We start from the raw sequence: 19105 nt of genomic DNA on the forward strand, positions 1-19105 counted from the left end.
AAAGAAATTGATGAGCTACAAAAATGAATGAGGACTGTAGCTATCAAGGGAATAGAATGGGTGTTTGTAGAGTAGTTGGGGACATAAGGTGATCTATAGACCCAATTTATCTGAGGCATTGCTCTTTTGTCGAAAAGGGAAAGAGCAACACAAAACACACACGTGGAGCCGAGGAAGCTCCAGTTGAGGAGTCAGTTTTCATTTTTAGCTTTTACGAGTGTGAGTTTCATTGTTAAGAATCTTTATGCGTTGAGAATGCAGCAGCCCAGCATTTTTTATACAGGCATGTTTGTTGCTACACAACATATCGCTTTCATCCGATACGGATGTTGTTTTTTTTTATTGCACTTCAGCGGTGCAGCCAGACAGGAAATCGGTAACAATTGAACACCTTGTCTACCACCTGTCACTGCTGACACCAGGACGTGCAGCACATTCATGTTCACCGCTTCACATTCAGACCACGCACGTGAAAGACGTGATATTTGTACCCAAACTACAACGTTGTGTTTGTGTTCCAACCAGTTTGCTGTATTTTTGTATTAATGCCCTCCATCGAGAAACGCTGTGTTAACCTAAGGAAAAACAAAGCACCAATTCAAGTTCGACAAAAGTAATTTTATCAATAAAGCTGTGTCTGCATATATAACACACGAGTAAACAACAAGAAAAACACCCTTTCATCAGTTTACACAGGCAAGCTCCTATTTAAAATACAACCCTCCACAAAGCACTGTAGAACAACTCTTTTGTAATGTAATAAATAAATAAAAGCACACACATATAGACACGGTACCAAAATCACATCAAAAACACCGCCACTGCCTTATTGTCCCATTAGAAGACTGCAATGTTAATTCAATTCATCTTTTATAGTGTTGGTAAAAACACCTAAAGCATTGCAGAGACCTCTTTAAACAAAAACACCCATGAGCAATAAGAAGTAAATATACAACATTAAGAGGATGCTCTGCATCGGAACCTGCCGGCTGGCCGGGGCCTTTCTGTGTGGAGTTCACATGTTCTTCCTGTGTCTATCTGGGTTTTTGTGCGGGTACTCCAGCTTCCTCCTACAGTCCAAATACTGTACATGCAGGTTAGGTTAGCAGGAGACTCTAAATTGACAGTAGATGTGAATGTGAATTGTTGTTTGTCTCTGTATGTTGGACCTGTGCTGGACTGGGGACATGTCCATGGTGAACCCCGCCTCTCATCCAATGTCAGCTGGGGTTGGCCCCAGCCGCCCCCTGCCACCCCGCTAAAAGATAAGCACTATAGATAATGGATGGACTATGTGAATATTCAAGTGTAAGAATGAGGTGTGTCAGGTACAACTTCATATTGTACTGGGTAATAATTTAAGAATAACATCTTACCCCCTATAGAACTTGGTCACACATTGGCAAATTAAGTGAATATCGCTGGCCAAAGTTTAGCAAAGTTGAAATCCAAATTACTTTACCAGAGGAAGCAGACGTTGAATTTGCCTACTTGCTCTCACAGAGTCACTGAAACATTCGCATATGTGGGACCTCACCCTTACAAATAAAGATGAAGTAAAATGGTCTTTTCATTAAGTGATGACAGAAAATTTAAATAAAAAGGTTCTATCGATAAAGCCAGGATGTGATGCTTATATCAGCAGAAAAACACTCTCAATGTTCATACTACCATGTTGATGGTTAGCAGGTAAAATGTTTACAGAGTTCACCATAATTAGCACTAGAGACAAAGAACAGCTGAATCTGAAGGGAATGGCATGTGCAGGTATTTGGGCATAAGCCAAAGTAGTGGACAAATACAAAGTTTCACCTGGACTTGCAGCTAAAGATGAAAAGTTAAGCGATGACAAGTTGTTGTAATTCATCCTGGGGTGAACACAAATGTCTGAACCACATTTGTGGGATGAGTGTGTGTGAGTGCGAGTGTATGAATGTTCATGGGGAACAATGAACATTTTAACAAAATGTAATGGTAATCCGTTATGTAGTTTTTCAAGTGCTGGAGCAACTGACTGTCGGACATTACTATCCCAAGATAATGAAGGAGAAATAAAAGAAAACAAAACTTTTGCAACACAACTTTTTTTTTTACATTGTGCAGATGTGCTGAAAAGATGCTTTCTCAGGCTTTTGTGGTAGAAATGCTGCGCAGTGATAAAACGTAGAGAGATATTACTACAGCTGCAGCATCTTTCTAAAAATCCCCATCTGAGCTTATTTTTCCTAACAAGAAAAAACATTCTTCCGATAAAAGAGAAGTAAATGATGGCTACAGGCAGTGAGTCGGAAAAACGTGGGACTGACGCTGTCGCGCCTCATCTTTCAATTCGAATGCTTTGTGCTCTGCATTATGCTCGTACATAAACATAGCCTGTCTGATAAGTGACAGAGAGACAGTTTACTCTATGGCAGGACAATCACCCGCTGGAGAGATGCAGCCTGATATTGGGTTTACACTTTCTCCCCCCCCTGTGGTACATTTAATAAATATGTTGCTCCAGAGATGAGATATGTGGGACTTGAGGAAGGGAGAGAGGGAAAAGAACGGATGCAGAGGCCCAGGCAGACAATTTAGACCACACGCACAAACACAAATAACAGAAAGTAAAGAGACAGTGAACACCCGGTGGGGCTTTGAGTTAAGGTGCATGACACATGTGAGATTGAGTCTGAAACAACCTCAGTTTCCTTATCTCAGTTTCTCTCTGTGTGTTTCCAGTAACTCTCCACGCCACAAAAAAAAAGACCACACAGCAATCTTTCAAATATAGAAGAAAAATGGGAAAAAAAAGGACTCCATTAATGTCTCTATCTTCCTGGGTTGGCTTTTTAAGTCTCTTTATGGATATTCAGAGGTACACTATGGTTTCTTCCCTGCCCTCCTCCCCGCCGCTGTCAGTCTCCAAGGAAACCAGCGCACTGAGGTCCAGCTGAGGGTCTCTGGGATGCGGGAGCTCCGGATACAGATCAGCTCCACTTGCTCTCGCCAACCAGGTCTCCCCGATGTAGCTGTGACTGCTATGATCTGTGTGGGCACATAAAACAAAACAATATTATTATCGGTAATGCAGTGACTTTATTAAACCTGCCTGTTCTCTTGTCCTGTGTTGATGCTCCGGAGCTACTTCAGAATTATTCCTGGTCATTAGTGAGTCCTCCTTAAACAGTTCTACAATATATTCTGTGGTGCAGAGTGAAGTTAGAAAACGTTGTGTTCATCCTGCCTGGTTTATCTGCAGTGAAGATTCACTGTTTTTCATAAAATGAAACTGAATTTGCTTAATTACTTTTCATGCATGTGGCTGGTGTTATTATATATCATATATTGCATGTCAACTACCTTAGGTGTCTGTCAGGAAACCAACACAATCTTCAGACCTAAGTTTACAACTTTTCAAAATAAAAGCTCTGTAATTAAAAAACATTGTGCTTTTACATTGAAAAAAAACTGCCAAACAGGAAGTTATTCCGTGAGTGTTGATGCTATGATGGAGATCAGCACCCATCTGTGATAAGCTGATAAGATGAACGGTGTGTAGAAGAAATGCAGCAACTGACACTGATAATGCATCTGCCAGACAAAAACTAAGGAGACTTCATCGTTTAGTAAGCACTGAAAAAGAATCACCAGGATGGGACATGTAGCCACTGTTTAATGAGCTCAGTCTAATTGTTTAGCCCACTTGTCTAATCGCTGACAGCGTATAGATCTGCCACAGCTGCTGCCTCCTGCGTGAGAGTGAAAGTCAAAACAGAAAGATCTTCTGGATATCCATCATTCCCCCTGTACTTAGAGGTGTCACGTTTATCATTATCTCTGTCAGCCCACTCAATCGTCACGGGCGCGATTCGATGACACCTGCCTACGCGCCCATTCACGGCCGACAAGACGAGATGAGGAAACCAGCGGAAGGAAACGAGGAAGGATGAACCACCAGGATGTGTGTGAAGTGTGTTTGAGCGAAATATTATATTTCCAGCTCGGGGCGTAGTGTTCTCATCATAAGAGCAATAACATTATTATTCAATTACCTGAAAGATAATGTCTTCTTGTGCAGAGCTGATAATGTGTCCGTGTGTGTGTGTGTGTGTGTGCTTGTAATTGTGTGTGTGTGGCGGGTACCATGTAGCATTAGGGGCAGGTGTGTGCTGTCATGGCAACAGATGGTGTGAACTATAAATTGCCTCATTGTGTCCCTGTAGGAGAGTGTCTCCGTTTGATTAATTATATAAGAGTCTGTTAGAGCAGCACTGTGAGCCACCGCATAGGCCTGAACTTTGATATATGAGACATCGGCCACATCATAAAGATTCTCCACTGAGTAAGATTTCAGAATTATTATTATGACATCAAATTGATGCCATGTAAGAGAAAGCAATAAATTGATACAATGAACATTTGTTAAAAAAGCTACAGTGAAATGCAGCTGCAGGATAATAATGTGAGGCTTTTTCAAAAAGCTGGTGATGTGGCTTCAGTTGGTGTCTATCCGTGTTGTTAGAAAGGTGTAAATGTAGCTCCTGCTAAATAATGTTGATAAAATATAGCAACTAATTTTTCATGCAAATCCATTGCTTTTCTTTTCACAAGTCTATGTGATCAGTCTGGGGAAGTTGATTAAACAGTACACAACAACTGATGAAGCACTGAACTTTTAAAACAACAACAACAACAAAATAAATGACGTGAAGCGAGTGTGTGTGATTTTGACTTATTCATCCGTTTCAGTGTGTTAATTGTCCTGATTGGTCAAACAAAGACACATTTCCTGATCTGGAGGGACAAAAAAAGTCCCGTATTAGTCTCTTGCAGTGATCTCAGTATTGAGCATAAAAAAACCTAGACATTACTGTGCAGCTCAAAGCTTTGTTACACAGTCACAAAGCAGGTTTGCGCATCATGCAGCCCATTATACAATAATAATTAATCTACTGTACACACAGCCTCATCCCTCTCCTCAACTTGTAACGCTCTCGTCCTCTGAACGAAACGGTGAGCAACAAAAAACCAATACTTATCAGATGATAAAGTGGTTTCAGAAAATTCCATCCAACTGGTTCCTCTAGATTACATTGTGCCGGGACAAATTATGGAAATGAAAACAGGGTGGGTATGTATGTGTGCATGCATGCATGAGAAAAATGTTTCACATGCTCAGGTGACGATGCAAAGTGAGATCATATTTTGATCCGTGTGACCGGTGGCACGTTGGGGAATTTGCATTTGTAAGAGGTTCCTTTTGTTCTTACAGGAACAAAGAGATACCCGGTTCCTCAACATACCACAGACAGAGGGTGACTGACTATGTGGTCGCAGAGAAGCATTTAAAGTCTGGAGTGCACGTGAAATCCTAAAACGACTCCTTTTTACAGGGTTAAAACTAATAGAAATGATGCGGAGATTGGAAGTTTTATTCAGTTTCCTATAATTATTTTACTGCAGGTCCTCATGGGAGTGGATGGTGAGTAGATGTCAGCTGGAACGCACCTTGCATCGCAGGCTGCAGCCAAGTATGTGCCCCGGGCTTGTTAACAAGTGACTCAGGTTTCACTGGAGCCTGTGTGTGCTCAATAATGAGGAAAGGTTAATAAGCTGATCAATGAGGAAGAGATTGCTCCGCCTGTAGCTGGCAAACAAAACCAGGAAGTCCACATCAGCTGCAGTTAACACTGACCCATTTTCCCACGGGCTGAGTCGAATTGCAACCTGTAATTTCCCCCCCGCCTGTCGTGAATGTAAGCACGAGCGTGTGCATGAATGGATTAGGAATGTGGACGGACAAAAAGTGAGAATGCGGCCGACGCCTTCGCGAGTGAAGCCCAGATGAATCCTTCGTCTACATCTCTCATTCCCCGCCTTTCAACCCCCCCCCCCCCCCTTTCACCTGATGTGATGACAAGTCATGCTGTAATGAGTTTTGTAAAGATTTTTCAAGATCAATGTCCCAATCAGTCAGCCATCGCCCGCGAACTGTGATTCACATGCTGTTGTCTGCCAGTCGATAGATAGAGAGGCCATTGATTTTCCTTTGCTCTGGCAGGCGAGGGACCCCGGCTCGCTGCTGGTGCAGGTGGAGCTGGTGGGGAGGACGGGCGGGGGGGGTTCTTTGTCAGGAGACATTGATTAACGGAGAGGAAGGACAGACAAGGCCTCACCGTGGATACAGCCTTGAGAGCAGTGTGTGTGTGTTGTGTGTGTGTGTATACAGTATGCTCTCACATAGGCAGAGGGCTTGTTTACATTCTCACAGGAAGCACATTTCGCAATAATGTTGAGCCGCTATGAAAACAACGTCCAACTGTGCAATAAAAGAGGCACTTAAGCTGCGTAATGCTGCACCATTAGCTCTGAGATACAGGATATTAATCATAACCACTAATCAAAATTAGCAATTGAGCCACTTGATGCTTTCTATGGTGGATATTTCAATGTCAGATTAATTCCCATATGACAGCAAATTGAACATTTTGACTTATGCACTGTTGCACGGACAAATCAAAATATTTGCAGATTTTAGCAAATTGTAATGACACCGTTTTTCGAAAGCATTGACTTGTTAGTATTTCTTACCAGTGGGTGTGTGCTGCAGTCCCAGCTTTCCTGCAGGGCTGTAGAGGTACCCCGTCCCCATCATCCATCCCTGGGAGTCTGAGTGAGGACTATGGGGGGTCTTAGCTATGGGGGGCTGTCTGCTGTTGGACCTGGCCAGCAGGGTGTTGAGACAATTATGTTTGCTGGGGTCATTCTTTTTGTGGTGGACGTGGCGGTTGTTGATGCTGGTGCTGGCGAACGCAGCCTCGTTCACAAACATGGAGCCGTTACCGCCGAGGTCCCTTGACTGACTGGGTGCCGAGTCCTGAGGGAGAGAACAAATGTCACAGTCACATTCAGCGACAGACAGAAAGATGAAAATCAAGCACTGTGTGAAACGTGAAGAAAGAGAAATTGCATATTTTTATATATAAGGACTTTTAGAGAAAATGGAAATTTATAGCTGGACCATTTCCCCATTGACCCATAGATGTATTCATTAATTATAAAACTGTATATAAAGATGGTCTTCCCTTCTTTCCATTCTTTAAAAAGAATCTAAAATATAGATGCAAGTGTTGCCATCTTGCACTGGTGACAACAATTGGACGCACAGTCTGCACTGGTCACATTTTATTTTGAAATTCGAACATTCACTCCAACGTGGGGGGTGCAGGTTGTATTCGACATGTCATGTCAAAAATATACATGTGTAAAAGCACATCAGAGCATCCAAAGTAGTTTGTCCCCTGATCCAACAGAGGGCGATCACTGTCAGCTTGAGCTACTGCATGCCCTCTTGACCTATTAGTAAAGTTAGCCATTAATGTTACGTTGTTTGTGTTCAAACAAACAAAGTGTGTGTCACGTCAAATTTGATCGAACTTGATTTTTGGAAAAACTGACAGCTGTAGTCTGCAGACCAGTGATAAGCGAGTGGAGTGGTATCAAAATACTGCTGATACACATGCTCGACCAATCAAGAGCAAGTCCCATCTGTCAATTATGATGTGTCAACAACCTGTTTTTATAGCATCAAATTACTAATAAAGAACTAAATAAACCAAACAAACGTACATCATTGTGATAAAATAAGAGAAAAATGTACCAAACACAAACTTCAACTGTTTAATCTGGTCCATGTCCCATCTGCTTACATGGAGGAGGCAGGGGTCTATGACCTATACTGCAGACAGCCACCAGGGGGTCGATGAAGACAATTTGGCTTCACTTTTTGGAGCTGCCATGTCATTCATTTTTAAATACAGTCTATGTGAGTAATAAAATATCAGACATTTCTTGCTCCACCCTCAGCACGAAGGCCGTGAATGGGATTATATTTGTGGAGCTCACAGCCCTGCACAACTGCTTACTCTGTTTTTTATATAGGGGAAAAAAAGCTACATTTCTTTTTGCTTCAAGCGTCGCAAACAAACCTCCACTGGATGAATGTAAGTGAGAAAAGGGGTTTGTCATTTCGGGGGAACTGACACTTTAATGAGAAGGTGTGACAGACTATCCTTGTCTAATACCACCCTTCTCTTCACTCCCATCATCACACCACTGCTGAACCGAGGCAGCGCAGCTAATTAGAGGTGTGTGTGTGTGTGTGTGTGTGTGTGTGTGTGTGTGTGTGTGTGTGTGCACGTCATTTGATCCGTCTCTGACCCCGTGAACTGCAGCCTCTGGCTAAAGCATTAGCGGGGAACATAAGGACCTCCACTACCTCCGCACGCCTTTGTCCCATCACTGCTGTCACTGCACTGACTAAAACAGATGAATGGACGTAAATAAGAAAAAAAACATTCAGGAGAACCTCATCACGTCTCGCCTGCAAGAGCCCTGGGTGGTGCGTAGATTAATGAGGGGGGAGAGGGAACAGTGTAACACAAGTCTGCTCATTTGTCCGTCCGTTCGAGTGCTCTGTGTGCGTCTTTTGAACAGGCACACACACCTGCTGAACTGAGCAGCACAAAGAACGGCTAAACGTGCTCTGTTTGTTTCACTGCTGCTGCTTTTTGCACGCGAGGTACACTGAGACCTAAAGGGCACGGCGAACAGTGCACCCTTTATCCTCCGAGACTTCCAGCTGCGGGGGACATTTCACCGTTGTGCTTTTCAAACAGAGTGTCGATAATTTAGACCCTTTTGGACACGGCTGATTGGTTTCTTGGGCTGCGTGCCTCTGGTTTTAATTATTTCGTCTGGGCTTTTATTTGCAACGGTTTAATTATCATCAATCATTGGGATGTTTATTGGTGAGTGGAGCTGCTGGAGCTCTAAGACAAATGATGCTGAAATTGCTCTCATTATCGCGGGTCGTATATCAAGAGGGGATTGAGCTGCTCTGTGTAAATGAGTGTAACTCAGGATGATAGCTGTCGGAGAAAAGCTTCACATTAATGACTTTGGCTGAGAAATACTCCATAAACACTGAATATCTACACCACACTCTCGTCGGGGTCAAGATCTTTGGTCAGAAACCGTTCAGAGCTCTTGTCGAGTGACTCAGACTGAACACAAGTTATTTTGAAACCTATGAAGATATGTCTGAGGCGTCAGTTGTGTTCGTCCCCGTACCTGCTGCACATCTAGAGGTATGACCATGTGTGGAATCACAGTGGGCAGGCTCCTCTGGCGGCCGTGCGTCCACGTCTGGAGCAGCTTCTGCTGGCCCTCCAGACGCTCTCGCTCCCTCTCCACGCTCCTCTGGCCCTCCCTGAGCCGCTCCAAACTCTGCTGGTACTCCTCCTGCTGCTCGTCCAGCTCTTCCCTCTCGCGCCGCAGCCTCTCCACCTCCAGGTGGCACTGCCTCTCCCTCTCCTCCAGCCTGCTCTCCTGCTCCCCCTGCTGGCTCTCCCTGGCCTGGCACGCCCTGTCCCAGCGCTCCTTCTCCTGGCGCAGTCGGTCCTGGAGCCGCTGAGCCGCCACCACCTCCTCCTTCTGCTTCTCCAGGTTGCGTTGCTTCTCCTGCTCTTGCAGGGTGTTGCCGCGGGCGCTCGGAAGGTGAGGTCGCTGAGCTCGTGGCGACGGGCGCCCGGTCTCTTGGAGGAGGAGCCTCTGGACCTCGTAGCAGCTGTCTTGGATGGTCACTGCAGCCTGGCATAGAGAGGGAAGGGCACAGAGGTCATGAAAACCACAAATATAACTACATGTGCATCTCCACAATAGGCAGCGAGACGGTGATTTGAATGGCAAATGTGATGGAAATGATGTTTTATATGATAAGGAAGCAGTATCTCTTTACATGGTGATAATATCCCACCTGCACTGGCAGAGGTGTGGTTTTCAGGTTAATATGTAAGGAAGGATACTCAACTTTGCATCTGAAAATGTAATTTTGATTAAACCACTCAAACCTACACAGAGTGGACACACACGTCCTCATGCAAACACACACTTTCTCTCTACACAGATTTTACATTTTATACCACAGTGGAGTGTGAGTGTACAGTGAAACAAAAACACCCATCAGCAGGGAAAACAGATCAGATGGATCCTCTCCTTCGGCTTCAAACAGCTGCGGAGTATCACTTCTCTGTTTACTGGAGCCGGAGTGTGCTGAAGCCTTCATCTCCACTGAGTATGACACTGACGTAGCATTGTGTCAGCTCACAGTGAGGTGGTTTGTGTGCTTGTTTGTTTGTTGACTTGCTGACTGGGTGATAATATAGAGGAGGGGGATGTGAGGAACATGGTGGTTGTATAACTGAACACTGAGTAATCCACTCACCTGCAGACTGTAGAGTAACTGCGTCAGGCTTTGGACACTTTGAGAAACCTGTCCATGGACAAAGTCGCACAAGAGATGCAGATTAATATGTCATCTGTACTTTACACGCATGATTTTTAAGATTTCATATAAATGTCACATGACTCGTGCCATGTAACTCATTATTTACCATCTAAGTACTCAGGGAACTAAAAAAAAAAACCCTTAATGGGGAGTCAAAATCTGAAGTTGCATTCATGAAACATCTGCGCCCCCTTGAGGCCGCTTGCTTTTCCTACCCGGGTTGAATTATCACACGGCGGTTGGTAAGAAAAAGATTTCTCTCTTATCGAAGTCATTTACCTCACAGAAAGCTGCTAACGTTGGCACAACGGTGGCGTGGTAATTGGAATAAGTCTGTATATCCATTTTTAATGGCACAATACCTGTGGGAGCTAAATGGACTTCTTCCTTTATTATGAGCTTATCAATGATTCATCCCATTAAGGCTGAAATGTAATTCTAATAGGCCGCGCTGAATTATTAAAACGACTGCTGGCAATCTTGAGCCACACGTCTGTGGAGAAATGGAGGGCGGTGACGTTCAGATGCAGTTCAGAGGCTGTAATGACCTCTAACAACACTGCTGTATAGTGTCTCCACCGTACAGTAATGGGGAAAAAACATCACATCGTAAAAGTCCATCAATATTTAATAGAAACAGCCCATTTAATTTTCTATATCAATTTATATCACGATATTAAGCAGGCAAAGCAATAAGCTAAATACCTTTCGCTTATGTACCTTCAAGTCAATGTCATCCGACTCCGGGGACTGAGGAACGACGGCCTGGGTCCAGCTCCCCTCCCCGGCCTCGGGGGTCGCAGGTGAGGGCTCTGAAGAATCTGAGGGGAGCTGTACATGCGGAGCAGGGCTGACGGCGAACACAGAGTCCGTGTCAGAGTCCGGGCCGTGGCTGGACGGAGAACGGGCCTTGGCTGACAGCGTGGCTTTGAGGTTTTCAGCTGGAAGACATGAGCAACACAAGTGTGAAACCAAAGCTGCTTTTCAGACACGCACTGAACTTTGGAGAATGTCTTTCTCCAGAGTTTCTGCTTCTAGCAAACTGAGGATAACGTCCAAATGAGCCCATGTGAGAATACATAAGGAGGCCCTGCAAAGGATTCACCCCGAGTGACAGACACAAAAATGAAAAACAAGAAAACAATATCTCAGTAAGAACAAGCGGAGCCATACACGTCGTAGACACCGACGAAGATGAAGAGGAGATTTTTCGGTGACAAAGGCCAACGCACATCGATGTGCTTATAACAAAAACACATGATTTCCACAGTGGAATTTATGTGTTACATCCCTCCCCCGCCTGCTGCACCATAAAAATTGAATTGAATTGATTTGAATTGAAAACAGCTCAAGCGTGAAACTCGTCTGCTTATAAGGTGCATGTGGGTTAGAGTTTAGTGTGAGAGGTCGGTTCAAGGAACATAACACAATTATTTTTTGATGCCTTTGAATTTCAAATTTGATTTTCTAGGCTTGTCCTGTAATTTATTTCTTAAGATGTGATGAAATAAAGGCAAGGTAAATAAGTCAATGCCACAGGATTCAAATCTGTACCGCTGCTTTCAGACATGAACCCTCACATATGAGGATTGCAGGAGGAGACAGTCCGTGTCGGACACATTCACAACAGCGTCAGGAAAATGTCCAGAATACTCAGGCCAGAGGTGATGCCTGGGTAGAGCATGTAGAAGGCACCACATCAACACCGCTGTCAACACTTATTGCCAAGAGCTCTTGAATCTTGTCTTTCCAAATCCATGTCTTCTTTGGCATCTTGTAAGTGTGTGGCTCCCTTTCTTTCATCCTGAGATGTTTTCTTTGTGTTCAACACCCAGGGACATTTCACCAGGGGAGTGACAGGAAGCATTCTGGAAAATGTCCGGAGCCACAGACTCGGACATTTGCGTTCTCACACACAGCCCCTCCTCCTCTCTTTGGTGTGGGACTGGGCTGGGCTTTTGTGCTGGTAAGGTGCATGTTGGTTTGACTTGTGTGTGTGAGTTAGGTTCAAGGACCATAAAACTATATTTTGTGAATTTCCTTAGATTGTCAAATTAGATTTTCTGGGAGATGATGGTTCTTTTTTACATTATACCTGAGAAAAATACAAAATAAGCTTATGTCAAAGGATAAATATTTCTTTAAGATACCATCAAACCAAGAACAACAGACCTGCCATTGTCATTGATATTAAATGTATGGAGAAACTAATCTTTGGAAAAATATCAATAAAAAAAAACAAAAAACCAGAGTGCATTTCTTTATATGATTCTTGTTTTGAGTTGGCAAAAAATCCCAAATAGCACAGTACTGTACGTGTGTGTTCATGCGGTGCACAGTGTGTACCAAACATCTCACCCTCCTGCAGAGCTGCAACCAGCAGCTCGGCCGCCTGGGGCACGTCCTCTGAGTGCGGCTGGACGAGCAGCCGCGGCTCCACTGCCGAGGCGTCCGTCCTCCCACTCAGAGCAGAGAGCTCGGTGTAGATCTGCAGCTTCTCCTCCAGGCTGGAGCAGATCTGCTGGTCCTGGCTCATCAGACTCTCTGAAAACACAGGTTCACATCGTTCAAGGACCAAGTAAAATATTCAAGATTATAAAAGAAAAGAAGGACTAAAGTACCTTGTAACTTGTGAATCTTCTGAACACGAGCCTCAGCCGCTCGCTTCTCTTCCTCAGATTCACTCGCGTACTCCTCCTCTTCTTCCGGACAGCTGAGCAGAGGCAACAGTGAAAGAAAGTTAGAAAAACTGTTCCAGCAAACGGTGAACATTTTAAATTCAGTTTCTGTCCACAAACCTCTCCACAGCCTCTCTAATGAGCCTCATCCAAGCGTTCCGCTCCTCTTTGGACGACGTGTGGACCTCGTACATTTCTGGCCCCGCAGATGACGCGCTGATCAGAAACATCCCCCTCTCTTCATTTGCTACTTCTCGCACTATTAACTTCTGCAGTGCGATGACTGGAGGCTTCTGGTCCTGGAGCACATTCAAACAGGGAAACGTATTATTTGACATAAGATGATAGCAGCTCTACATGAAATGGTTCACTTTATATGAACAGCTAATAGGGTATAACATTCTGATCGCTGTTACAGCTGGTTATTTGTCTATTTGAGATCAACAAAATGCAATTAATGTGCGCGTACCACAGTGGCAAACGTGTACTTCTGGTCTTTTTCCTGCAGGAAGATGAGCGTGTCTGTGAGAAGGAGCGCCAGGACGTCTGTGGAAGTGAGGACAAGAAAGAAAACATTGTCATTAATTCATTCATTCAATCGTTCAACCTGTATTTAGAAAATCATTGAGGGTATGTAACTTTCAATAACATCACAGGTACACATACAGTATAACAGAATAATTGTGTTTAATTAATGTGTAAAATGTAAATGAACTGAACAGTACTGTACAAGACTGTATATTTATACATTGCTTCTATGTGCAGCGCTTTCTATCACACACCACTCCCAGTTTGGTTCAGTTTATTGCCCAAACACTTCAGCAAGCAGACTTAAGGAGCTGTGAATCTAACCACAGATGTTGTGGTTAGTGGACCACCCACTCTCTCCCCTGAGCCACAGCTGCCCAAACACTTAAAAGCTATTTTTTGAAAATTAGAACATGGAAATTAGCCGGCCACTTGACTACAGGCTGAGTTTACGTATGATGGCCTGTTGCTATTTAGGGCTTTATAAATACACTGAAAACAATGGTTGTCTCTTCTCACTGTGAAATATGAGGAATTCAGTCACAGTCAATGACTGAATCTTGGTGCTCCAGAGTGGAGGCAGAGGTGATAACGTCACCATAATCCAGGAGAGACATGAAGATGTCACGTGAGAAATCCAAATATCAGCGTGTAACAATAAATATATATATTCACCTTTCAGTCGCCCGGTGGCAGTCTTCCACAGGAGCAGGCCCTGGTGCTTGAGAATTTGTCCCGGCCCCATCATGTCCTGCTTCCTGAAGGCATGTCCGCTCTTCAGCTTGGTCGAGCTGCGGTTCTCCATGCGGTTCCACACTTCCTGTAATCTCTGATGCCACTCATACTCGCTGACCCTCAAGTTCACGGCTGCTATCACCTCCCGGATCTGAGCCAGGGCTCTCGAAAGGTCGGCACATTCCTCTGTGTCCTCTGAGAAACAATGAAGGACCAATGCAGAGAAGACTGAAGGATCATGTTGTGTTTTAGATGAACATTTACAGATGAAATACCATGAAGAGCAATTTCCCCAGCAGGTGGCAGCAGATGACTTACCTTGAGTGTATTGTAGGATCCTCTCCAGCAGCACTGGGTACTTTGTAATCCTTTGGGTTACGAGCAAGATGCATTCTGGGATCTCTCTCCGTCGCACCAAGGAATTATTACCTTGTTGCTTGAAAAATGAGCATAAAAGATTATGCTAATACCTAATTATGCTTATGCTAATATAGTGATGCTTGTATTAGTATCTATTTATCTGAGAATGTAAAAGTACCTTAATGAAGTTCTGAAATCTTTTGTTGTGCTGCTGTAGTTCTTTGAAAAAGTTGACGGCTTCGTTGTGACGACTGCAGAATTCTCCATATACCTGCTTCATGTTCTCGCCACTCTCCTCTGAAAACTGCAGAAACACACACACACACACACACACACACACACACACACACACACACACACACACACACACACACACACACACACACACACACACACACACACACACACACACACACACACACACACACACACACACACACACACAGTGATTCCCTTGGTCACCACCTCACCAGATACACTAAATAAAAAGGTAGTTTCAGAGGACCGACCTGTTGGAGCAGGACGTCTCCTATTCGCTGGATGAGGTAGTTCCTGTGTCCCTGCGGCTCGGCCGAGCTGTGTCGCCGCTCCTTCATGGCGGCGAAGAGGCCGTGGTGGAAGAGGAGCAGCTGGTCCAGACAGGGGAAGACCCGCTTCACCGCTTCTGAGTCGAGCTGCACCTCCTCCCTCATGCCTCGCCGGAAAACCTCGGCCATGATGTGGAGCGTCTGCAGGTGGTGGAGCTCAGTCTGCATCAGCTCTGCGTCACAGGTTCAACACGCGTGTCACTTAAAAACACTTTTACATCATGTTCCCTCTCTGCAACAATCTGAATCTGTTGCTCAACCCCCTGACAGAAAACGACACATTCCAGTCGGCTTCTTTCTCAACTCTGCTCACCATAGATGACATCCTGCCTCTTGACCGCTCGTTTCTCGAGCTTCTTGCAGAACTCGTTCTCCACCGTCAGACTCCACGACTCTGCCTCGTAATCCGCAGTATCCGCCGAGATGTCACCTTGGATACACGTGTCCACACTGTCTATGTGTATGAAGGGGGATAAAACAATTTTTGATTCAAATTGCCATGATTCTTTTTTTGTTTATCAGTGTAAAACTGTTACTAAAAAGAGACGGGGCTCTTTACTTTCACTTTACTTCAACCCTGCAGATAATTATCTGAGTCTAACTTTTCTCTGTACATTTATGATTATGAATATTGAAAATAGGTACCATACAATCAAAAGTGTCATTTTTTTAAATACACATTTCTTTTTCAAACAATTCTCATTTTGTAACATACAGTCCTCAGAGGGGGTGTGACCATAGCTAGCAGCTCATTTACACTTTTCCCATTTGTTGACTTTGCTTCTTATTACTGGACGGGTTCTAGTGGCTGGCTGGTCACAAAGGGACATGGTAGTAAAATACTGTTTGGGTGCATGGGGACATGTAGAATTGGATAAACCCCTTTGACATCAATCTGTTTTTTCGTGTATTTTTCAGTGTAAATCTGTGAAACAATGAGCTTCATTCATCTCATACCTTCTCCGAAGGATGAGTCCGTGGAGGTGGAGGACGTCGGCGTCGGCAGCAGCTCCTCTGAATGACTGAGCCCCTTCACTGCGTCACACTCTGTCTCTGAACTCTCACTGAGCCGACTGTACCCACAGAGAAAACACAGAGAAACATCATTATGTGAATAACTTTCACCAAAATCATCACACAATATATTAAGTTTGATGCCCAGTCACTTCTTAAAACTTTTATTGCATTGAAATCATAAATTAACCACAAAATGTCCAACTTTGTCCTTAAAATTATTCTTAATATTTTTATTTCATACACCCAGTGACATAATTAGTAATAAGGATTCAGTTCATATTCATACATTTATAAACATAGGTACATATACACATAAACAAAGATTCATAACTTCTTACAAACATCTGCTTATTTAACTGAAAGAGAAAGGAAGGGTGTGTGTGTGTGTGTGTGTGTGTGTGTGTGTGTGTGTGTGTGTGTGTGTGTGTGTGTGTGTGTGTGTGTGTGTGTGTGTGTGTGTGTGTGTGTGTGTGTGTGTGTGTGTGTGTGTGTGTGTGTGAGAGTGTGTTCCTCCTGTAATATTCGCACACTAAGTGTGTGCTTTGTGTAGTTTTACCCAGGATCCTCATATCTATTCCACTGTTTTTATTCTCTGAAAGGTATTTTTTCCATTTCTGAGATTTCCTGTAACGTTACTTTCCATTTCTGAACTGACGGATTTGAGGTTTATAGCCAGTTCCTAGTTATTCACTTCAGGGCTGAGATATTAAGCATTAAATACTGACCTGTCACTGTTGGGGAAACTTCCAGACAAACAGCTTGACTGGGTCACCGTGTCCTTCTTCTCCTTCCCCGTCATGACAGGAAGAGAGGTAGAGATGGGGATCACACACTGCGGAGGTGTGTCTCTCACTGTGAAATCTGTGGGGATACAGAGAAGAAGCCCACATTAGCACATGCCACTAAAACCATGAGAGCAGCCAGGCAGAAATGTTACAAACAGGAAGCTTCATGCAACAAGACGACGATTACGAGAAATCAACAACAGAACAGTCTGTGACCGTTGACCTTGTCTTGTAAACTCACTCTGTGGGAGGGATGCTGTCCTGTTCTTCACCGTGGTAACAGCATATTTATCCTGTTTCTAAGTAATACAAATGAGAGAGGCTGGTCAGAGCGTATAAACAATTGATACGAGGACAGGCTCCGGTGGAGACGAGCAGCTCGAGGAAACAGCACCACGCTCACCTTCAAACATGGCGGCAAAGATTCCTTACAGCCCTTATGGACGATGGCAGTGCAACCTAGGGGGAAAAAAAACATTTTCATCCACATGAATATTCTTTGCAAACAATACGACTGTAAACGTCTTGGATTTATGATTTTACTCACTGGAACAATGCAGCAGGTCCTTGCCAGACGCTGGTTTGTCACACACCACACAGATGGTGGGGCCTAAACAGGACCCTGTCGCAAACCGATGTCCATTCAGCTGCCTGTCCTTGGCCTCTCTGTCCTTCCCCTTCCCCTTAGAAAACCACGCGAGAGACATGGGCGTAAACGAAGAGGGCAGACAGACGGAGAAAAAAAACGTCTTGATTGACAACTATGAGCTCAGGTCAAAACAGGCCCAAGTTCTTTTCTCTCCACATCGGGGCAAAGAGAGTCAAGTTTCTATTTGCAGAGGAAACTCTCCCGTGTGGAGATAAATAAGCCTGGGAGGAATCCCCGCCTTTTTTTCCAAACCGCAAAGATAGTCCTCCGACAAGGAAACGAAGCATGGCGTAAACAACAGATGCAGGTCAGAGAGGGCTTCCAGTCTCTGTGCTGACTCCACAGCAGGGGATTAATCATTAAAAGGAAAAGAGGCTGGATCCCAGGTTTGGTCACTCTGACCTTGAGTTATTGCCTGAAACATTTCCTGGTTCTGCCTCCCAGAGAGACAGAGACACATATTCCACACCTGAGTCTAGATCAGGCAAACTGAGTTCTACAGAACTGTTTTAATTTTCACTATATTATGATTATTATTATGATTATTATTATCATTTAGACTGACATGACTTCATCCCCGGAGTCCTTGTGCTTTATCGTTGCAGATCGTGGTGACGTACACTACTATTATTGCCAATACTTCTATCATTACAATTTCCATTGCTGCTCCTTCATCTCTGTCAGATACTTTCTTTTGTATAAATACTTTAAACAATTAAACACTTTTCAGGTCTTTTAATCAGCTCTGCTACATGTCTCATCTACTGCACTTGAGTTTTCAATGTTTTTTCCCCTGTTAATTGAGGTGTTTTGGTAGTTTTTCCTCTCTCGGGTTGAGGGTTAAGGACAGAGGATGTCACACCTTGTTAAGCCCTATCAGATGAAGGTGAAAATTGGTTTTACAAATACAATTTGATTCATAATATTTGATTGAAACTAGAAAGATAGATAAACGTGTAAAGCTGACATGCCAGTACTGCAGAGGGAGGCCAATAACACGCTGCCGACCAAATCTGGCCCTCCTATGAAAATATTTGTCCGCAAACAGAATCTAAAGTTTTCTGTTTTATAGTTTGCGTCAAAATATTTGCAAAAAAAACAAAAACAAATGTATTGTTGGTAATGTGTGAATATCACAGTCAATGTCCCAATAACTGATCATATTTGGCATCTCAAACACAAAAAGTGACAGTATAATAAACTTGGTGTGCTAATAAAAAACAACAACAGTATTTCCTTTAACCACATGAAATAACCCACTGTTTTGTTGTATTCGTGTTTTAATGTTAAATTCTGGCCAATTTTAAAGTCTGCTGTTGCACCAGGCCTTTTGTACGTGTTTATAAATGGGTCTAAATAAAGTATACTGTATACACAGACAGAAGATTTTGTCTTTTTTGCACCACCACACATTCCATCAAGCGACCTTTCTGTTG

The 19105-nt window shown here is 43.8% G+C and overlaps 1 protein-coding gene across 10 annotated transcripts in view; it reads right to left on the reverse strand.

Moving 5' to 3' along the window:
• Positions 1–597: 597 nt before the first annotated feature.
• The window catches only part of arhgef28a (Rho guanine nucleotide exchange factor (GEF) 28a), a 56389-nt gene continuing 37881 nt past the window's right edge, over positions 598–19105 (reverse strand). For 7 of the 10 annotated variants that reach the window (XM_034602253.1, XM_034602254.1, XM_034602260.1 and 4 more), the window contains 19 exons: positions 17568–17703; positions 17424–17479; positions 17262–17319; positions 16961–17096; positions 16176–16291; positions 15532–15672; positions 15141–15391; positions 14810–14935; positions 14590–14707; positions 14212–14466; positions 13478–13554; positions 13129–13307; positions 12952–13043; positions 12689–12874; positions 11036–11271; positions 10268–10315; positions 9115–9633; positions 6574–6859; positions 2825–3027 (listed from right to left, as the gene is read on the reverse strand). In XM_034602253.1, coding sequence (XP_034458144.1) covers positions 2852–3027; positions 6574–6859; positions 9115–9633; positions 10268–10315; positions 11036–11271; positions 12689–12874; positions 12952–13043; positions 13129–13307; positions 13478–13554; positions 14212–14466; positions 14590–14707; positions 14810–14935; positions 15141–15391; positions 15532–15672; positions 16176–16291; positions 16961–17096; positions 17262–17319; positions 17424–17479; positions 17568–17703 — 3192 coding nt within the window. In that variant the 3' untranslated portion in view covers positions 2825–2851. Of the gene's footprint in view, positions 3028–6573; positions 6860–9114; positions 9634–10267; positions 10316–11035; positions 11272–12688; positions 12875–12951; positions 13044–13128; positions 13308–13477; positions 13555–14211; positions 14467–14589; positions 14708–14809; positions 14936–15140; positions 15392–15531; positions 15673–16175; positions 16292–16960; positions 17097–17261; positions 17320–17423; positions 17480–17567; positions 17704–19105 lie in introns of all 10 variants that reach the window. The other 3 variants (XM_034602263.1, XM_034602255.1, XM_034602257.1) reach the window with 3 other exon arrangements.

This window comes from Hippoglossus hippoglossus, chromosome 12 (assembly GCF_009819705.1).
Source record: "Hippoglossus hippoglossus isolate fHipHip1 chromosome 12, fHipHip1.pri, whole genome shotgun sequence".
Taxonomy (NCBI): domain Eukaryota; kingdom Metazoa; phylum Chordata; class Actinopteri; order Pleuronectiformes; family Pleuronectidae; genus Hippoglossus; species Hippoglossus hippoglossus.